Here is a 21,377-nt window from a genome sequence, read left to right on the forward strand (position 1 = left end):
GCTCTGCTCTGGCTGTGTGGACCCTGCTTGAGATTCTCTCTCTCCCTCTCTCTTTCTGTCCCTCCCCCACTTGTGCTGTCTCTGTCTTTCTCACAATAAACTTAAAACATTTTTTAAAAATAAAAGATTTGAGAAACCATTCTGTAGAGTAGGAGGTAGACATTTTCATGCCTACATTGCATGAGCAAACAACTGAGGTTCAATGTGTAAACACTCGAGGGAGACAGATTTCGGCTTTGTATACATCAGTCTCTCCCAGCTCTTGTTCTGATGATCTGTTTTATAGAAACATCAACAGAAGGCTTAGGCCAGTGAGCTAGTTCTAACCTCTTTCTGAAACAATTATGAGCACACCACTGACTTCAGAGCCACCAGTAGGAAGAATCTGAAACTAGTTGACAAAGATGTAATGTGCTAGGGCTACATCCTGGACATCACCATAGCCACCAAGCTTTCCCACAAGGCTCGCCATGCTGCTTTAGCCCAGATGGGACTTGAATTTTCCACTTTGGTTTAGCCTAGTGGGCTACTTCCCCATTGGACCAGAATGTGTCCTGATCCTAGCCCAGTTTACATCAGCCTTTTGTCTGAGAATACTGGCTCTTAATTCTTACGTCATCAACTACTGAGTAAGGTGTTATCAAGCGATTCAGGTGCTTAGGCTTTATGGACACATAGAATTGGGTTTGTATCTTGGTTCATCACTTTGTTACTTCTGTGATATGGACTAGGTTCCTTGGCCCTTCTAAACTTCATTTTTCCCCTGTAAAATAGAAATTCATTAACATTATTTAGAAGGTATTAGATAATATATTTGGTAATCTTAGCCGAGGGACTATTCATATTGAGTGCCAGATAGAATAGCTCCTTCATTGCATTGGGCTTCCTGGAATATAGACCCCAGAGGAATCAACCCAATTCACTACAACCCTTTGGATGTATTCTAACCTGTGATTATTTCACTTTTAGGTGCCAGCCCTGCAAAATCCCTTGCTTTAGTAATGACTTCAATTCTTTAAGCTTCTTGTCTTCCCCCAGTGGTCCATATCACTGTGGCCCTTACATCCCCCATGAGCAAACCTTCCTATGTTATGGCAAGAGGAATGATTAGAATGATACCATCTTAAAATACATGATCTACATTAAACAGAGGCTGATTGTGAATGCCTAATTAAATGGAGATTAGAGACAAGTAAGAGAATATGTAGGTAAAACAGACCATTAATATCCTCGTGGTCAATGTTGACGAATCCAGCAATAACAGATACTTGTCTAAAACTAGTACCTGAGGGGGCCTCATTAGATTATCTTTGGAAAAGACAAGTAGAATAACTTTACCTACAGAGATGAATATAGCTTTAACATTGATAATGGGAGGAGTAAACTTAGGGAAAAAATGGCAAATAATTAGAAGAAAGAGAAATTTGGAAATTCCGGGATTCTTATAGATTGCTTCTAGTTCTTACTTTCTGTCATCTTCATAAATAAAGCATAGTAGGGTAAGTGAAAAACTTATTGAAGTGTATACGTGACATTAAAATCTCTAAGTAGGAGGGATTTATAATTGAATTACAGAAAGAATTTGTATGCACACTTTCATATATGTGTAAAAGTGGTCAGGAAAAGCAAATAATGTATTCAATATGTCTCAATAAAAGATATTTTATTTATAAACTAAAAATGGTTGAGTGGGGGGCCTGCAGGTCAGGTGTAAGATAACTTTGGGGACTTCAGGTAGATTTTTCTTTGTCTTTTATAGACTGTGGGTTTCTGGTACTGAAGTTCTTGGATATAAAAGGATAACAGATTTGTGATATATATCATTTTTTACATATGATAAAGGATGATGTGATAAAGGGTGATGGAATCTGGGGGCTATGACAATGGAAATTAATTTTGAGATGAGTGAAATGCCCTTTCAACATGCACTGGCGGAGCCCAACTTAAAGTTGAAGATCTTAGCAGTCGCTTGTTGCTCTGTACTAATGTACTAATAATTATTAAATACTTGTGAGTCCATTGACTGGAACTGTTACCCCGATATGCTGCTGTAGCCAGAATGGGTATGACACTTGCCATTAGAAAGGAAATAAAACAGATCATACTTTGGAATCTTCCTATAAAGTTTTTGTGTCCATTCCTAATATACTTGGCATTGCTGATCTACCCAGAAATGTGGGGGAGGGGAGGGGCAAAGAAAGCTCAAGGACAAGACAAGTAAAATTTTGCCTAAAATTTTATAATACATTGAAAAACTGTCTTAGGTAAGAACAGGAGACAATCCTAATTGACTTGTTCACAATCATGAGCCATGTGGATAGTGATTTAAAAAGAGGACACCATGTATTAAAACACATTAGCTGTCTTTGAAATTTCAGAGTGATAAACATCAGAAAATAAAGGAAAATGTCAATGCATGTAGAGGGGGATGCATATTTAGAACACTTGCATGCTGTACATGGGAAACACAGATAGATTTATTAAGGGTTTGAACACATACAAGAGGGACCCAGAGCTGAAGCAGCAATTTCTGTATCTATTTTAAAAAGTGAGTGTTTCTACAGACCTATCTTTCAAAATGACTGGTGGTAACAGGATTCTGGTCTGTGTGGATTTAACTAGAGGTCCCTTTGTTCCAAATATATTTATCTATTTTACCAATCTTAGGCTAATGTTGCTGCTCAGAGTTAGGAAACTTAATATTTGCATTTCTTTGGCATGTCTATGAGCCAACCAGGAAGAGATTTTAAATCTGCTAAGATTCTAAAATCGTTGCTATGTTTGTCCCTGAGACCTTCACACCTGATTATTTAATGTAGTGGGAAACTCTGGCTTGTTCATAAATCATGATTCATCTCTAAGCGGCTGCTTGGTGGCCTCATTCATGAACATTCCATTCAGTACCAGGTCAGAAAGTCTTCAAATTGAATTCTTAGGGCATGAATATTTGATAGTGTACATTGTGTAGACAGATAAATTTTCAGGCTCCCCATTCCGAAACGAACTTTGCAAAATAAAATAAGTCTCAAGTACTGGTAAATTGATATGCTATCCATGGCATGTACTAAGTTGCATTGTTTGCTAACTCAATTTTAAAAGCATATCATCTGAAAATCGAAGATCTTCAAAAGACCATGTGAAAGTCTCCTTCAAGAGATTCTTTACTTCCATTATACACCATACTTAATTAATTCAGTACTTGATATTGATGTTTTTAGGTGTTGACTTTTTATGAAAAGTTGAATAAAACAATTTGGAGAGTTTTGTAAAAATCTCTTGTTTTCCCATTGCGCTCACTTTGTGTACCAGGCTTAATTTTGGTGGATCTATAATCTTACTTCTAAGTTTAAATTTAAAATAAAAAGTAAAATGAACAAATAAAAATCCTTAAAGTAATCTATACATCCAGCAGCATAATTTGGTGGAAATACTAATGAATATTATCCACAAGTCAGATTTTGCCTAGGTCTGTAAAGTATTTGGTAAAATACTGAGTCTCTGATGGACATTCTTGAAGGCTGATATAGTTCTGGAGAGTTTGAGCAACATCTCTACCCTATGCAAACACAGTTTGATATTATTGCTGCCTTCTTACCAATACTTTAGCAACATGTGAATTAAGCAATAGGACTTAACATTATTTGTACACAGTGGGTCCATTAAAACTCACATTGAAAGTGAGAAGAGTAAATCGATTTTGTTAAGCTTAAAAAATAATCAAGTATAGTAAAGGAGAAATAGAAAGTACAGTTTTGCAATAACCTATATTTAGAAATAAAACTTAATATTTAATATTTCGGCACTATCAGTGCCTGATTATGTGAGCTTGGATTCGTTTCTGTGAGCCTCATGCCTCTATACACCGTCTATGAAAGACTTACTTCAGAGGCAAAGCAATACTGACCGAAAGCTAAGGGATGAAAAAAAAACAAAAAAACATTCCATGCAAGTGGAAAGCAAAAGAAAGCTGGTATAGCTACACTTAATCAGGCAAAATAGACTTTAAAACAAAGACTGTGATAAAAGAAATAAGAGGGGCTGTACATAAAAGGATCAAATGAAGAAATGTGATATAAATATCTATGCAGCATGCATAGGAGCACCAAAATATACAAAGCAAATATTAATAGGCTTAAAAAGGAGAAATTGACAACAGTACAATAACAGTAGGGGACTTTAACACTTCACTTAAATCAATGGATAGAGTATCCGGACAGGAAATCCATAAGGAAACATTAGCCTTAACTGGCACGTTAAAGCAAATTAACTTAACAGGTAGAGATAGAACATTCCAGTCAAAAAGCAGCAGGATACACATTCTTCTTAAATGCTCATGGAACACTCTGCAGGGTACGTCACATTTTAGGCCTCAAAACAAATCTCAGTAAATTCAAGAAAATTGAAATCATATCAAACATGTTTTCTGACTACAAGGGTATGAAACTAAGAATCAATTATTAGAAAAAAAAAACTAGAAAAAACTATAAATACATGGAGGTTAAACAACATGCTAGTGAACAACTACTGGATCATAGAGGAAATCAAAAGAGAAAAAAACTACTTGGAGGCAAATGAAAACAGGAATATGACATACCAAAACATATGGGATGAGGCAACAGCAATTCTAAGAGGGAAATTCATAGTAAGACAGACCTACCTCAAGAAACAAAGAAATCTCAAATGAACTTTGTACCTAACTTTGTACCTAAAGGTATAAACTTTGTACCTAACTTTGTACCTAAAGGAAACTAGAAAAAAAGAAGAAGAAACAAAGCCCAAAATTAGTAGAAAGAGGGACATAATAAAGATCAGAAGGGAAATAAGTGAAATGAAAATGAAAAACAAACACATAAACAAACATACCAATAGAAAAGATCAATGAAATTAAAAGATAACTGAAATTGACAAAACTTTAGCTACACTCAGCACCAAAAAGGGGGGAGGGGTCAAATAAAATCGGAAATGAAAGAGAAGTTACCACTCATGCCACAGAAATAAAAGGGATTGCAAAAGACTACTATGAACAATTACATGCCAACAAACTGGACAACCTAGTAGAAATGGATTAATTCCTAGAAACTTAGAATCTTCCAAGACTGAATTATGGAGAAATAGAAAATCTGAATAGACCAATTACTATTATGGAGATTGAATCAGTAATCAAAAATTTCCCAACAAACTAGATGGCTTCATTGGTTAATTGTACCAAACATTCAAAGATTTAATACCTACTCTCAAATTTCCAAAAATATAAATAGGAAGGAATGCTTCTAAACTTATTTTAAGAAACTAGCATTACTCTTATACCCAAACTGGACAAGGACAACACAAAAAAGAAAATTGTAGGCTGGGGCGCCTGGGTGGCTCAGTCAGTTGAATGCCTGACTTCGGCTCAGGTGACGATCTCACAGTTCGTGGGTTTGAGCCCTGCATTGGGCTCTGTGCTGACAGCTTGGAGCCTGGAGACTACTTTGGATTCTGTGTCTCCCTCTCTCTCTGCCCCTTCCCTGCTCGTATTCTGTCTCTCTCTTCTCTCTCTCTCTCTCAAAAATATATAAACCTTAAAAAATTAAAAAAAAAAAAAAGAAAATTATAGGCCAATATCCCCAATGAGCATAGATGTAAAAATCTTCAACAAAATGTTACCAAACCAAATTTAACAATACATTAAAAGGATCATACACCATTATCAAGCTGGATTTATTCCAGGGATACAAGATTCAACAACTACAAGTCAATCAATATAATATACCACATTAACAAAAGTGAAAGATAGAAATCATATGATCATCTCAATAGATGTAGAAAATGCATTTGATAAAATTCAACATCAACTTATGATAAAAACTCTGAAAAAACTGGTATAGTGGGAATGTACCTGGACATAATCAAGGTCATATGTGACAAACCCACAGGTAATACCATGTTCAACAGTATAAAGCTGAAACCTTTTCCTCTAAGCTGAGGAATAAGACAAGGATGTCCACTCCCCCCACTTTTATTCAACATAGTATTGCAAATTGGAGCCATAGCAATTAAACAAGAAAAATAAATAAAAGGTGTAAGTTGGACAGGCGGAAGCAAAATGGTCACTATTTGCAAATTACCTGATTCTATATATAAGAAACCCTAAAGACTCCACGAAAAAAAATACCTGTTAGAACTAAAAATGAATTCAGTTAAGTAACAGAATACAAAATCAATATGAAAAAATCTGTCATGTTTCTACACACTGTAAAAGTACCAGAAAGAGAAAAAAAAAAAAAAAAAACCTCCAATTTACAATTGCATCCAAAAGAATAAAATACCTAGTAAAAAATTTAACATAGGAGATTAAAGATTTGTACATTTAAAACTATAAGACCCCAGTGAAAGATTTTGAGGACAGAAATAAATAGAAAGATACTTCATGCTATGGATTAGAAAAATAACTATTGTTAAAATGTCCATCCTTCCCAAAGCAATCTACAGATTCAACACCATCCCTATCAAAACTCCAATGACATTTTTCATATAAGTAGAAGAAAGAATTCTAAAATTTATATGGAACCACAAAGGACTCCAAATATCCAAAACAATCTTGACAAAGAAGACCAAAGCTGTAGGCATCATGTTTCCTGATTTCAAACCATAGCTACAAACTTATAGTAATCAAAATACAATATGGTATTGGCATAAAAACAGACACATAGATCATTGGAACAAAATAGAGACTCAATTTATGACAAAGGAGCAAAAACATACAATGGAGAAATGATGATGTCTTCAATAAATGGTGCTGGGAAAACTGGACAGCTACAGGCAAAGGAAGGAAACTGGACCACTATCTTACAGCATACACAAAAATTAACTCAAAATTGATTAAAGACTTGAATGAGATACCTGAATCCATAAAAATCCTGGAAGAAAATATAGAACATAAGCTCTTTGAAATCCGTTGTGTGTATATTTTTTTGGATCTGACTCTAAGGCAAAAGCAACAAAACAAAAATAAATACATAGGACATTAAACTGAAAAGCTTCTGTATAGCAAAGAAAACAATTAACAAAACCACGAGGCAACCTACCGAACGGGAGAAGATATTTGGAAATCATATATCTGATAACAGGCTAATATTCAAAATATATAAATAACTCATACAACTCAACAACAGTGGCAGCAACAATAATAATAATTTGATTGAAACATGGGCATAAAATCTGAATGGACATCTTTCCAAAGAAGACATACAGACAGCCAACAGGTACATGAAAAGATGTTTAACATCACTAATCATCAAGGAAATGAAAATCAAAACCACAATAAGCTATCACTTTACACTTGTCAGAATGGTTATTGTCAAAATGACAAGAAATAACAAGTATTGGCGAGGACGTGGAGAACAAGCAGTTCTCATGCACTGTTGAGAATGCAAACTGATGCAGCCACTATGGTAAATATCATGGAGGTTCCTCAAAAAATTTAAAAAACGAAGGACCATATGATCCAGTAATTCCACAACTGGCTATCTATCTGAAAAAGATGAAAATGCTAATTCAAAAAAGACACGCATCCGTATGTTCACTGCAGCATTATTTACAATAGCCAACGTATGCTAACAACTTAAGTGTCCATCAGTGCATGAATGGATAAAGAAGCTGTCACACACACACACACACACACACACACACACACACACACGAATAATACTCAGCCATAAAAAAAGAAGGAAATCTTGCCATTTGCAACAACATGGACAGACCATGAGGGAGTTATGCTAAGTAGTATGAGTCAGTCATAGAAAGACAAATACCACATGATTTCACTTACATGTAGAATCTAAAACTCAAAGCAAACAAACAGAACAAACGAAACCCAGACTCAGAGGTACCGAGAAAAGATTGGTGTTGCCAAAAGGGAGGGGCTTGGGGTATGTACAAAATGGGTGAAGAAGATCAAGAAGTAAAATAATCTGGATATCAAATAAAGATGTCACGGGGATGTAATGTGTGGCTTGGAGAATATAGACTATAATATTATATGGACAATAATGCTGTATGGTGGCAGACAGTAATTAGACTTATTATGGTGACCATTTTGCAAGGTACACAAATGTTGAACTGTAGGTTGTATACGTGAAATGAATATAATATTGCATGTCGATTACACTTTAATAAAAATATTTAGACAAAAAATAACTCAAAACTCCAATTCATTCTGAGAAACGACCAGTTCTGATTGAACATGCCAAAGAAAATAAGTAATCCCACATCTCTTAGTCCCTCTAAAGTCAACATAAAACCTTAAAACTTCCTCAAAATGGAAGGTGTGATTATTTCTCCTTTTGAACTAAAAGCAAAACAAAAGGAAGCAAAAAAAAAAAAACCTGTAAAATTGTATAGGGGCTTCAAAATTGAGTGAAAAAATAGAATAGTCCCCAAAAGCCTATTTTTAAAATGAAGAAAACACATGCTTTCTGAAAATAATTCAACCTAATATTATAGGCAACCCAGAATAAAGATGATAATAATACTATTCTCAAGATGCAATCTGTTCATGACTAATCTTAATCCTCAGTTTACTATTATTTTCAATTAGCAATATTGATTAGTAGGAGGTTAGCAAAAAGCAATAAACATAAAATAGGAAAAAATTTTTTTTCCAACAAAGCATGGCCAACACAGACAAATGTAGACCAATACCAGTTTGAAAACAAACTTGGAATTAATTTCACGGGAAAAACATGTAGGGAGATTATGAGAAAGACAGATAATTCTATCAGTTGTCAAATCACATTTTATGCACATTGGGAGAAAAATAAATATTTGGAGATGTTTTTCCCTAAATTGTAAGCAACGTAAATGAATACATTTTTTGTTATCCAGTGCATGAGTTTCTGAAGCTTCCTCCAGATACCTCTTGCTATGTGCTCTCCCTTTCTAACAGTCTGGGGACAGCCTTTCACTAACAGGAGAAGGTCAAGAGGTTGGGCCTTGCGGTAGGGAAGGAAAGTTCTTTTTCACAACTTGGAGAAAACTCTCCTTCGCTTCCTAGCTGCTGATTGTTTATAAAGACAGAATGAGTTTACAGTTTGTAGTTGCCTTGTATTTTTAAACATTTTCATTCCTTTCAAATCTTGATAGAGGCTGTTGAGCACAGTGGTTTCAATGTGAGACCTGATTACAGATTCTAATGCCAAGATTTACGAATTGTGCAATATTGGTCAAATTACATAACTGAGCTAGTTGGGGCACTACAAAGTGTGCAAAGAGCCTGGTACATAATAAACAAGTGAGTAAATACTACTCAATAAATCAATACATTGTCATTAACAATCAGACTCTTGTAGCATCCTTCGGGTTTTATGGACGAAGGAACTGAGGCCTAGTCAGTGAATTACTCAAGTTACCAGAAGAGGAGGAAAACACTAAACTTTTGCAACAGACATCCTAATTTCCCTTCGAACGAGAGAGCCATGCTGGAGATAGGACCCATATACGGTCTAATTATTTCTGAATGGGTACTCAATAGTTCCTAAGCTACCAACAATCTGGGTATAGGAAAATGATAGAAATGCTCACTGGTTACCATTACCACATCTCAGTTTTATTCACCAGAAGAGAAAAGATGTCCTACCCAGATGCTGTCTTCTTGCTTGTACTGTTTCCAGTTGCGTCCTGTGTCACTGAACATCAGACTGTAACTTGTCACCCAGTCAGAGCTTCCATATCTGCCCTGCGTGGCCACTGCTGTAATCTCCACTCTGTTTCCCAGGTCCATCTGGAGCCACTGTTGAGCATTGGAATCTGCTGGGGACCAACCACCAGTTCCTGGAAGAAGATCAGAGAGAGTGGGTTGTAGTAACATCTCACAGGGCCATACCTTACAGCTCTCAAAGAGAAATGAAATGGTGTTCCACTGACATGTCTTTACCCCCAAACGTGCCCTGCTCATCCTTACTGGGCTCAATTTCCATTCTATTCCATTCTACTCCCTCTCATGCTTCAAGATTCATCTCAAATCCATGCTGTTCCTTCCATAAGTCTTCTGGTCTTTCCTCAGTCATTACACTTTCCATTTTCTGGATTCCTAGTAGAATTGGCTTTGTTTATTTATTTTTATTTGCTTATTGCCTTAACCTTGTAACATGTTTCCTATCCTCCGCCTGATTGTCATCTCCTACCTTCTTTTCTTCATTCTTTCATCCCTCTCTGTGTTTTCTCTACACCTACCATGGGCCAGCCTCTTTTTTCTTTCTTTCCTTCTTTTGCTGTGGAGACAAAGATGAAAGTTCATGGACTATGTCTTTGACTCCTGCCTCATCTGTTTGTCCGATGTTCACCGAGCACCTGAGGCGTTCTTGGTACCAAAGACACACAGACAAAAATACGCAATGTGATATGACGAGAAGCCTTATGAAAGGCAAACAGAAGGTACAACAGGAGCACAGAGGACACGACGCCTAGCTAGGTGATTGGAAAGGCCTATAGACAGGGATGGTGGAGCTTAAACCTGAAGCAAATATAACCGTTTTGCAGGCAAACAAGGTTAACTAGAGGAAACATTGGAGAGATCGGCCAGGCCAAGGGAACATCATATGCAAAATCTCAGAAGGACATCAGAGTGGGCTGTGTTTCTGGATCTTCTTGGGATTCAGAGTACTTGACACACAGGAACATGCTTACATGTGACAAAAGACTTTGGGCCCAATATTTCATTATTTGACACCCTGGAACTCTGCAGAAGATCAATATTAGCTCTTGCTTAATGGGAAGACCGTGGCCTCAGTTTTCTATTTTCATTTCACATAGGAACAAAGAAGTTAATAATCATTTTTACTGACCTGAGAGTTCACAGAACTTCTGAATCCTGAGTGGAAACTATGGCAGAGTGCATACGCCTTGGGTGGGGACAAGATGAAAACAACACCTCTGTTAGGCACCTTGCTCAGGGCATCGAGTTGGGGAGTTAGTTAAAATTATAATTTAGAAGGTTTAATCAATAAATTCCTTTTTGAGCTCAGCCTGTGTCACTGAAAATCATTTTAGTAATGTCCCAGTCTACTTTCTCACTATCTCGGAAGGAGTCAATGGGACTTCTCCTTGGTAACCGAGAACTTTCCCGAGCCCTGGCTGCCCAGTGCAGACGGCCTCTCATCGATGGGCGCGGACATGCAGACACAGGAGATACACGACATGAGGTGGGCCCTACTTTGGTCACAGGCACATCCTACAGGTTGTGGGTTGATTTTCTCCTAACAAATAGCTACTGCTCTTAAGCGTTGAAATGCAGAAACAGGAAGAGAAGGAACATTCCCAGCATCTACTGTGGAATGTATTTTATTATATATTTTGCAAGACATGAATACAGTGGCACATGTGGCTCACTTCCCTACTATCCATTATCTCTTCTTCTGTGGTGGTTGTGAGGCTCAATTTCATTTTTCAGCTCTCTACACTATTAGAGTTGTAGCCACATACATGGCTATAGTTCTCTCCAATAAAAACGTGACTACGAAGATGAGCCACTTGCAAGCCAACAAATCTCTTCCCCACTTGCTTTCCCTTTCTACTGACGGATCCAGTTGGCACCAAGGCCCTAGCTGATGGCAGAATGACAGCTTGGAAAGAGCCTGGATTCCTGTATCATCACATGGAGGAAAGCAGCTGCCTACTTAAACGCCTGCCCTATATTGTAATATGAACAAGAACTAAACATCTATGCTGTTTGAGACATTGGTAGCACATTGGAATTTATTTGATATCGCAGTTCAGCCTACTTTAAATACATACATAATACCCTGTGAGATAAAAAGCACAATTCTCATAATATAGTCAGGGAGACTGAGATCCAGCAAGTTTAGAACACCTGGCACTCAGAGTTTAATCATAGCTCTTTGAGGCTAATATGTAGCAGAAGAAAAAAAAAGTTTCTAAAAGCCCAGAAAATCAATAAATAAGCAGGAGGCATTTGAGCAGAGATTCTGAGATGCCAGACCCAGAGCTACATTTTTATCAACCAGCTCTGTCTTCACGAACACGTCCACAGTTCCCAGTACAGACCTTCTTTCAACTTCTCACAACTGACAGGGAGGCTTAAGAAGATCTTTCACATTTCCAAAAGAAGTCTAAAGTGATTCTGAACCTGCTCGTTATTTCCATTCAATTTCTCCTCCTGTCCGTTTCATGATGCCTCTTTCTTCTTAAGTGAAAAAAGCAAAGCTGTATAAACTATATGATCTCAACAGTATTAAAACGTGATAGGAGAGGAATTTGTATGGTGATTTCTTCTGAGTGATGAAAATATGAGTGATTCCATCCTTTTATGCTTTTTGCCTGTAACATATTTTCTCTTATCAGCATATCTTTCTTACAGAAACTGAGACTCACATAATTCATATTTATGGGGTTTATTGCATAAAGAATATATGCAACAATTTGACAGCTGTTGGTATAATATGGAACTTGTGACTTGCTGGGTGACCATCACTATGTTTGAAAATCAAAATACTCAAACCTTAACTATTTTCTCTTTTATCCAGACTTCCTAGTCATGCTTTAGGATTTTTTTCTTCATTTATTTTAATTATTATCATCATACTCATGATAAGAATGTATGTTAAGGATGGAAGAGAGAAGGGTGTCTGGGGGGTTCAGTCAGTTAAGCATCTGACTCTTGATTTTGGCTCAGGTCATGATCTCACGGTTCATGAGTTCGAGCCCTGCGTCAGACTCTGTGCTGATGGTGCAGAGCCTTAAATGACAAGGAATTCTCCTTGTCAACTTGCAGAGCACCCAATCACAGAAGACTGACCAAAACCCAAACCAAAACAAAAGAGGGACAGTTAACGCTAAAACATTTCTTCAACTTTGTCTGAGCCAAAGCCACTCTTAAATTAACCAAAAGGGAATTGTTGCTGTTCACCTTCATTAGCACAAACAGTTAAAAAATGTTCCAAACCCAGAAGCTTCAGCCGACCCTCTTAAAACAGAGGGACGCTATCTGGGTGATAATTGCCAAGGACTCTTTTCCTGCTGCTGAAGATGTTTCCTGCATTACAGCTAATAGGCCAAGTACCCGGGGTTGCCATGGTTGCTATGACAAACATTTTGTTCCTTGCACCAAACAATAAATGTGTTTTCAAAATGATGAGAGAACCCTGAAGACACTATTTGCAGTTACTCTGAAGACACACCAGCCCACACTAGCTTTCTGTGTCTGAATTATTCTCTAAATTGGGGGTGTAACATACACACAGATACCTGTGTTTGGCAAGTCAAAGGTGTTGACTAAAGCAGAGCTGCCTGCAATTGTGGCTAAGGTATTGATGATTATTAACCGCAATCCCCACAATCCTTGCAGTTGAAATTTAGGAGATTTTAATGCACATTTCAAGGAAGATTTTGATTTTAAAGGAAAAGTAACTTTACATTTTTATGTCACCTAGAATTTTCCAATTGTTTTCAAATACGAGATCCTGCATGATTTTGATGCTGTATCTTAATTTAATCCTAGCACAGCCCAAGCCCCCATACTCTACCTGTGCATTATGTGACTTTTGGGGACAGGATGGGAAAAGGAGATTATGGACCAAAAGCCCGGAGACCTGGTTCAAGGCACAGTTCTGCTCCTTAGGTTAGACTGGATGAGAAATTCTCAGAGGTGTTCCATCATCAGAAACACCTTGAGGCCTTGTAAAGATGATAATATACATCCTTGGGCCTTCTCGTTGATAATGTATTCAGACGCCTAACCTGAGAATCTGTTTTTGTTGTTGTTGTTGTTGTTTTGTTTTTTAGAAAGGTGTTTCTGACATGCTGAGTGGTTTGTGAAAAACTCGATGAGACAGCTTCTACGGTTTCCATTCTAATATTTTACAGATGAGATTTGCTTTATTTACCTACTTAGTAGACCGACATAGCTTAAATCTAATATGCTATTTTTGATGATCAAAAATAACAATAACAAATAACCACATGAAATTGCCTCTGGATTTAAGATGGGCACCCTTCTCTCCCAATTCCTCACACCAGACACAGAGGTGTAGTTAAATGGAGACTTAAAATTGCCAAGGAAATCTGAAACTTTGTGAATTGGGAAATATCCATCTCTGTTCTTGCATCAATAGTTATTATCACTCCCAGTTAAGCCTATTGTTCCTTCCCATCACCCCCATTATGCAAGCCCTTGGAGTGTTCATTCATATCCACTGTTAGATAACAGATGGTCCTTGCTCAGTGCTCAGCACCACCCTGTGCACTTGGCACACACGGACTCATTCATCCTCACAGTTATCTCTGCAACATAGATATTAATTATTATGATTATGTCCATTTTACAGGTGGCGACACTAAGGCCAGAAAGGTTGGACAGCTTTTCCAAGATCACATGACTACACAACTAGTAAGTGGCAGAACAGGGGATTCCAACTCACAAAACCAGGACCCAGAGCCCAATCTCTTAACTATTCGGTGACACCGCCTCTCCACAGGATGGTCAGAGAACCCCCCTCCTGTTCCTTTTCCTTCTCCAAAACAGCAATTATCACTAGAAACATAATTGTTTGCACGTTTTCAACATCTCACCTGATTCTCATAGCGATCAGCAATATATTTTTAAATTTCCATTTATGAGAGAATAAAGCAGACTCAAAGAGTCAACCAGCTTATTGTGGGGAGAGACCCAACGTTCTGATGTCTCACCGATGCTTCTTCTTCATGGAGAATTCTAAACAGGTTTAAAGTAAGACCAAAGAGGCATGTCTTCTGACACCCAGCCAACTCCCTTCCCAGCCCTTTTACACCATGATACTTAGTCCCCACTTTACACACTAGGAGAAGCTTGGAGCATGAGACAGAATAACTGGTAGAAGGCAGAAATTCCTCAGTTTCTACCCTTATTGCCACTTTTAACTCAGCAAAGGAAGTGAGAGTTGATTGAGGTCACACATTAGAAATGGGCACAAAATGGATTATAAATGGGTCTGTGCTCAGCAAAAGTTTACAACTATCTTTCAAAAGGAGAGTGAGTCCCTTTAGTACAAGACCAACAAGAGGTAGAATAATCACATACACGGCATTTCACACCTAAACTATTTGAAGCACATGGCCATTTAAAACAAAATCCCCAAAATAAACCCTAGAGGGAGTAGGTTTCTTATGCGGGTGCTTTCCTCCAGATTTACTCAAGCCCTAAAAAAACCACAAGCACATCATCACAAATGAGTAGGAAGCTAGCTTGAATTACTAGCTGCATCATTATTAAATATTCGGTGCCTGTGTAAGCAAAGGTTCAAGAGTTTTCAGGGACAAAACTGCCCAGTGATGGTAATGAATAAGGCAGAGAGATGGTCTCATAAATATTTAACATTACTCAGTATGGGTAAGAGTGATGACAACATTGGCAAACTTCTCCACAGCCCTCGGGGGGGGCCTCCTGCATCTGCAAGCACAGCGTCGTTATCATTCGTTTGGAATGGGACTTGTGGCTAGGCAGGGACTTCTTCTTCTTGTTAATGTTTATTTATTTATTTTGAGAGATGGAGGGTGAGCCAGGAAGGGGCAGAGAGAGAAGGAGAGAGAGAGATCAGACCATGGGATAGAATGTGGAGCTCGAGCCCATGAACGGTGAGATCATGACCTGAGCAGAAACCAAGAGTCGGTCGCTTAACCGACTGAGTCACCCAGGCGTCCCTGGGAAGTAACTTCTGAGGCTTGGGGTCGGGGGGGTGTTGGAGGGAAGACTGGGCATCATCCTTCTGCTACTGGGCACGTGGAGCAGGACCTGGGTGTCGCAGGTTGGTCCTCCTACACTTCTATTTAGGGACATTTATTTAGGGACTAAGGAGCCTCTTGGGAAAAAGCAAGTGGGAACCTGACCAAATACCCTGTAGGTTTCAAAACAGATACACTTGTAGGAAAATGTGGAGTGGGCCTGTTGAGGCCAATATGCAGAGAAGACCAAAAGTGATCATAAGACGACACTCATGAAAGGCAAGGGAGAATCTGGGTTCCATTCGGACCCATTCATGATAGAGGCTGCCTCGAGAGTCATGCCGGGAGCAGTGACTCTGCGTGTGTGACTTGGTTTGGGTTTACCAGAAGTCAATTATGAAGAATGGATTTGAGTGTAAGTAGCTCATTTGGGAACTGACCCCAGGAAGCTGGGTGAGAGGGATGCAGATGAGACAGGGAAGGGAGGAGAGCTGACCCGTGGCACATCTGCAAGCCAGCCATTCCTGTGGAGGAGCTTAATCTCACCAGTGCAGGATGCACTTTAGGGTTCTGTTGTCAGATCATTACCATATACAGGTTTTTTATACACGAACTCAGTCAGGTGTTGATTGAAACTGCGGGTGGGCAGAGTGGTGTTTAAAGCACAGAAAGATAGCCCTTCGGGCAGAGTAGAGAATGTGTAGATGTTGGGGTTGGAAGTGGTGATGCTGGGGATGTCTTCAGGGTTCCTCTCTGGTCTTCCTTAGTAGATGGATTCATCGCCCAGCTATGGGTGCAGGCTGACAACTAGAACTGTCTGCCCCCTTCTCCAGAGATTTGCTCTTGTCCAAACAGAAGTGTTCTTGCCTGGGAAGCTACCACTTCCTGGTTCTCATCTCAGCCAGTGATGGACGGATACAAAGTTCCAAAAGCCGATCCCATTGTCTCAAGACGTGGCTGATATTTATGGTGGCCCAGAACTTCCTCTTGGCATTGGAAGGAAGCTAGACCTCAGTTGAGACCAGCTTTCCCCTCTGTCTTACCTCACAGCCTGTCTCCAGAAATCACTCCCCCAGAAATCATTTGAACAAGAAGTCCCATCTCATCTCATCTAAGATGTTGTCCTTGTTCTGAAAGTGGTAAAGTCCAGGAGATGTGGGTGTCAACAGCCTTTGCTACAGTGAGTGTGCTTGGTCACATACCTGTGTGCCTGTGTTTCTAGGAGAGAGCTGTATTATTACTCTGAAGGGTTCTAAAGCTCATTACTCCCACAGTTCAGCTGTGATGTCCTACAGTGAATACTTCCTTTGTGAGACAGTGGAGCCATTAAGGTCCTCATGGATCGGAAAAGTATATTTGGCTGCACGTTTCACAGTTCAGAAGTTACACAAGAAGTGAGGGAAAGCAGCAGGAAGGCATTTGGGGCTTGGAAAATTTGGAGTTCGGTCCCAAGGAAGATATCTCACGTTGATGCCCCTTGCAGGCCAACGGTTGATTCATATACACATGAAAAACATCCATGTGAGAAGTTCTTGTATATAAAACTTGAAAAGACCCTACAGTCATACAGTTCAATGTGATACCCAATAGCCAGATGTAGCTGTTTACATGTAAATTAGCTTAACTTAAATTAAAGTTTCAATTCTTAAATAGCCACATTTCAAAAGCTATGTGTGGCTAGGGGCTACCATGTTAGACGGCACAGCTAAGGGATAGTCCATCCTTGCAGAAATTTCTATTGGATAGCATTGTTCTAGAATTTCTCTTATAAAATGGTAGAGGCTGAGTTCTATTTAATTTGTCAAATCAATACAGTTTAACTCCACTCATCGGCTGCTCTGGCCTGGGGAGCTGTGAGTGGATTATTTATTCCTCATTTAATGGATATATAATTATTGAGTTCCATCCATGAGTAAAGCAGTATAAAAGATTGAGCAGCAAGATAAGACACGCTCCCTGTTTTTAGGCAGATAGAGAAAAAATGACTCTCCCAAGAGTTTTTAAGGGAAAATGGAGAAGAGGAATCAAAACTCATTTAAACCTGCAGATCTCATCTTGCTGGCATTGCCACTTAAAACTTTTCTCTCGTGAGCAGCATACTTTTTAGCACAGCTCACATTCTACATTTACTTTGGCTTCCTAGGACAGTTTTGTTTGAAAGACAGTGCCTAGTCTTGAAAGCCAGTGTTTGAGCTGAAAGCATCACTTTTGACTCCATGAATTTGGGCAAGTAATTTCTCTCCTTCTACAAAAATAATATAGTTAAGTGTCCACTTTACCAAGAATCAAGGATCAAGATAATATTTGTCTCTTCGTAGGTTTAACCACTATGGCCACAAAATGGTTAAATACAAGTGTGTTTCATTGTTATTTCAAAAGCTTCATTTGGGGCTCAAAAAAATAACTCTGGCATCAGTTCCTCCCTTGATTAGGAAGTTACTCTTTTGACTGGAAGATGTTCAGTATAACCCACCAAAATGGTAGGAGATACAGCTTGAGAGAGAGAGAGAGAGACAGAGAAAGAGAGAGAGAGAGAGAGAGAGAGAGAGAGAGAGAGGGAGAGAGAGAGGAGAGGGAAGAAATAGAGTCAATTATTCTCTTACTCTGGATCAGATTACTAGTCTAAAGCCAGTCAAGGTAATTCTACCACCTTTGACTGTGATTGGGTCCAGGAGTGGACACATGACCACATTATGGCTAATTGGACAGAGAAAAACTGCTGGTGATGTGAAAGCAGAGTAGTAGGGCAGTTGTGGGGCCGGGAAGAGTCTCCTAGCTCTACGCCATAGTTCTCAAACTTCAGCACATCAATAACAATTGAGGAGCTTTGAAAAACAGGGGTTCTTAGGTCCCTCTGCCAGACTTTCTGGTCCAGAAGATCAGGGATTAGGATAAGTCTAGACAGGCTACATTTTTTTTAAAACAAGTTCTGAGGTGACATTCATCCTGACGCTGTTCTGAGGAATCAAATTGGATGGCTTAAAAGCAAGCCATAGGTGCCCGTGATTTCTGTTTCTCAGAATGCTATTAAGTCTGGCTGAGCTGTGGGGCAGGCATATTAGCTGGAGAAGGATGTAGACGCCGAGGATGGCATTGATGAACTAATCCACTAGCTCTGAAGCCTGTCTTCACTGAGGGCTTCCTTTGATGTAGGGTAATAAATTTTATTTTTATTCCTGGTGGTTTTTTTTTTTTGAAAAAAATATAGAATAAAACACAGATACAGGAAAGCCTCACAAACCAAATATTTAGCTTAATAAACTATTACAGATTGAACACCCTTGTAACTATCATGCTGTTCAAGAAAAAGAAGTATGGGGGTGCCTGGGTGGCTCAGTCAGTTAAGGGTCCAACTCTTGACTTCAGCTCAGGTCATGATCTCACAGAGATTGAGCCCTACCTCAGGCTCAGGGGGAAGTACAGAGCCCACTTAGGATTCTCTCTCTCCCTCTCTCTCTGCCCCCCCCACTTGTTCTCTCTCTCTCTCTCTCTCTCTCTCAAAATAAATAAATAAAATTGAAAAAAAGAAGTAACAGTATGGACACCTCTCAATCTCCATGTGCCGAGTTTCCACCATTTAATAATTTTTCATGCTACTGAGTTGTTTTTTTTTTTTTTTTTTAACTAGTGAGTTTTCTGTTGTACTCACACACAAAATTACCCTAACAAAGATATCCCAGAGACAGTAACAATTGCTCTGGATATTTTTGTGGAAGGGATTAATGAGAAGCAAGTCCTTAGCAAAACAAATGACATGGATTCTCTTATAAAATCTGGGGTTTTAGCAAATGTGTACATTGATTTAAAAAATTAAGTCCAGGGGCACCTGGGTGGCTCAGTTGGTTAAGCATCTGACTTTGGCCTCAGATCTCACAATCTCCTGATTTTTGAGTTCTAGCCCCGGGTCCGGCTCTGCGCTGACAGCTCAGAGCCTGGAACCTGCTTCAGATTCTGTGTCTCCTCTTCTCGCTGCCCCTCCCATGCTCATGCTCTGTCTCTCTCTGTTTCTCAATAATAAATAAACATTAAAAATTTTTTTTTTTTAATTTAGTCCAGACACACATAAGTGATTGCATAGACAAGTCTGAGTAAGAGAAGGGTGGTGTGAGACATTCAGAAGGGGTCCCCAGGGGAGGGGCCACCACAGGATAAGAGGCACCCACTGGGAGTCCTGGAGAAGGATGAACTACTTTTTTATATTAACTCCTATTTTCTTGTTTCTTGGAGTTGGATATATGTTATCATTTTCACTCCATATGGTAGATTCAATAATCCTTGGCTCATTTTTTAATGGCATTTCCACCATGTCTTAAGTGAAAGATTGCTAGATGGATTTTAAACAAACGAATTGAGTAGCTCCTACCTAACTACTCCAGGTTAGACAAAGCAAAAGTATCCAGCATACAATATGCTATTCAATTACATTATTTCCTTCTGGGTGTGACCTTCATTGCAAATGCAGTGGTAAACTGTCAACCACTAGACAAATATCTGTTATTAATTGCCATGCCCGTAACTGCATTACTGTATTTTTAAGTGAAAATGCTTCGAATTAAATGCAGTGAACTGACAAACTGAAGATCTTATCTCTTTGTGAAGTATGAGTGGCATCAAATAAGTGATTACTTGAGCTAGCATTTTACAGAGTGCTGCTTAGAAATAATCTCAGCTTGGCATTTCAGAGGAAGTGACCAGCCATCAGAGGAAGGAGTAAAGTGTCAATTGCATGGGTTTATCTATCACTTTTGTTGTGCCGAATGCTGATGTTTATAATCTCAGAAGTATTATATTTTTGGTGAGAAAAAGTCTTCATATGATCCCCCCTTCCCCTCTTAACATCATTGTGTTTTTCAGTTACCCTGGCTGAATAAAGAGAGGGTCATCACATTGGATTTGTCTGCATTTGCGATAGGGTCCCAAGGCTCCTATTAAACAGCAGCAGATTTCTATTCTGTACCTCTCAATGATCTATTGCTATCCTAGTCAGAGAAGAGGCCTAGGGCATTGTTTAAATATGTAGGTCAAGGTTAGTTTTGCCCACTGGCCTATTAGGCCACAGTATGATTTCAGGGGCATCGACGAGGCACAGGTGTCCATATCTCTCTTTCTCTCTTGACGCCTGAAAGTCCAGTTTTTGTGGTTAAAACACTGGCAACACCACCTGAAATGCCAAAGTGACCTAAAGGGTGACTATTACACCAGCACCACCTTTACTCAGATTAATATCTCAGATCAATATGAATAAAGATACTAGTTAAACTTGGGTAGACAGAATTAGATTCAAGTCCAGGTCCTACCAACAATTAGCTGTGTATCCTTAGGTCAGTGACTTGACCTCTCTGAGTCCACTTCCTCATCCTTAACAAACGTGAATGATACCAACTATCTTGGAATACTGATACAATGACAAGAAATAGAGGTTAAGTTTCTACTTCTTAGTTTTGAGCGTGGTTTCATATTCATAAAAACTTAGATAACTTTGATTTATTTCCTCCCATCCACTCTCCAGCCACCTCTGAGATGCTGAATTGAAAAAGGCACAGAGGTTAAGAATTGAAGGAGCAGAAGTCTAGGGATATTCTAGAATAGGGCATCCCCAACAATTGGACTGCCTGAATGCAACTGTTGCTAAAGCACAGGTTCTAATCAGAAGTTTTGGGGACAGAGACTGAGATCCTGCATTT

The 21,377-nt window shown here is 38.9% G+C and overlaps 1 protein-coding gene across 2 annotated transcripts in view; it reads right to left on the reverse strand.

Moving 5' to 3' along the window:
• The window catches only part of CNTNAP5 (contactin associated protein family member 5), a 798,355-nt gene that overhangs the window by 587,479 nt on the left and 189,499 nt on the right, over window positions 1–21,377 (reverse strand). For both annotated transcript variants that reach the window (XM_030326880.1, XM_030326879.1), the window contains exon 3: window positions 9,617–9,810. In XM_030326880.1, coding sequence (XP_030182740.1) covers window positions 9,617–9,810 — 194 coding nt within the window. The remainder of the gene's footprint in view (window positions 1–9,616; window positions 9,811–21,377) is intronic.

The sequence above is a fragment of the Lynx canadensis genome, chromosome C1 (genome assembly GCF_007474595.2).
Source record: "Lynx canadensis isolate LIC74 chromosome C1, mLynCan4.pri.v2, whole genome shotgun sequence".
Taxonomy (NCBI): Eukaryota; Metazoa; Chordata; class Mammalia; order Carnivora; family Felidae; genus Lynx; species Lynx canadensis.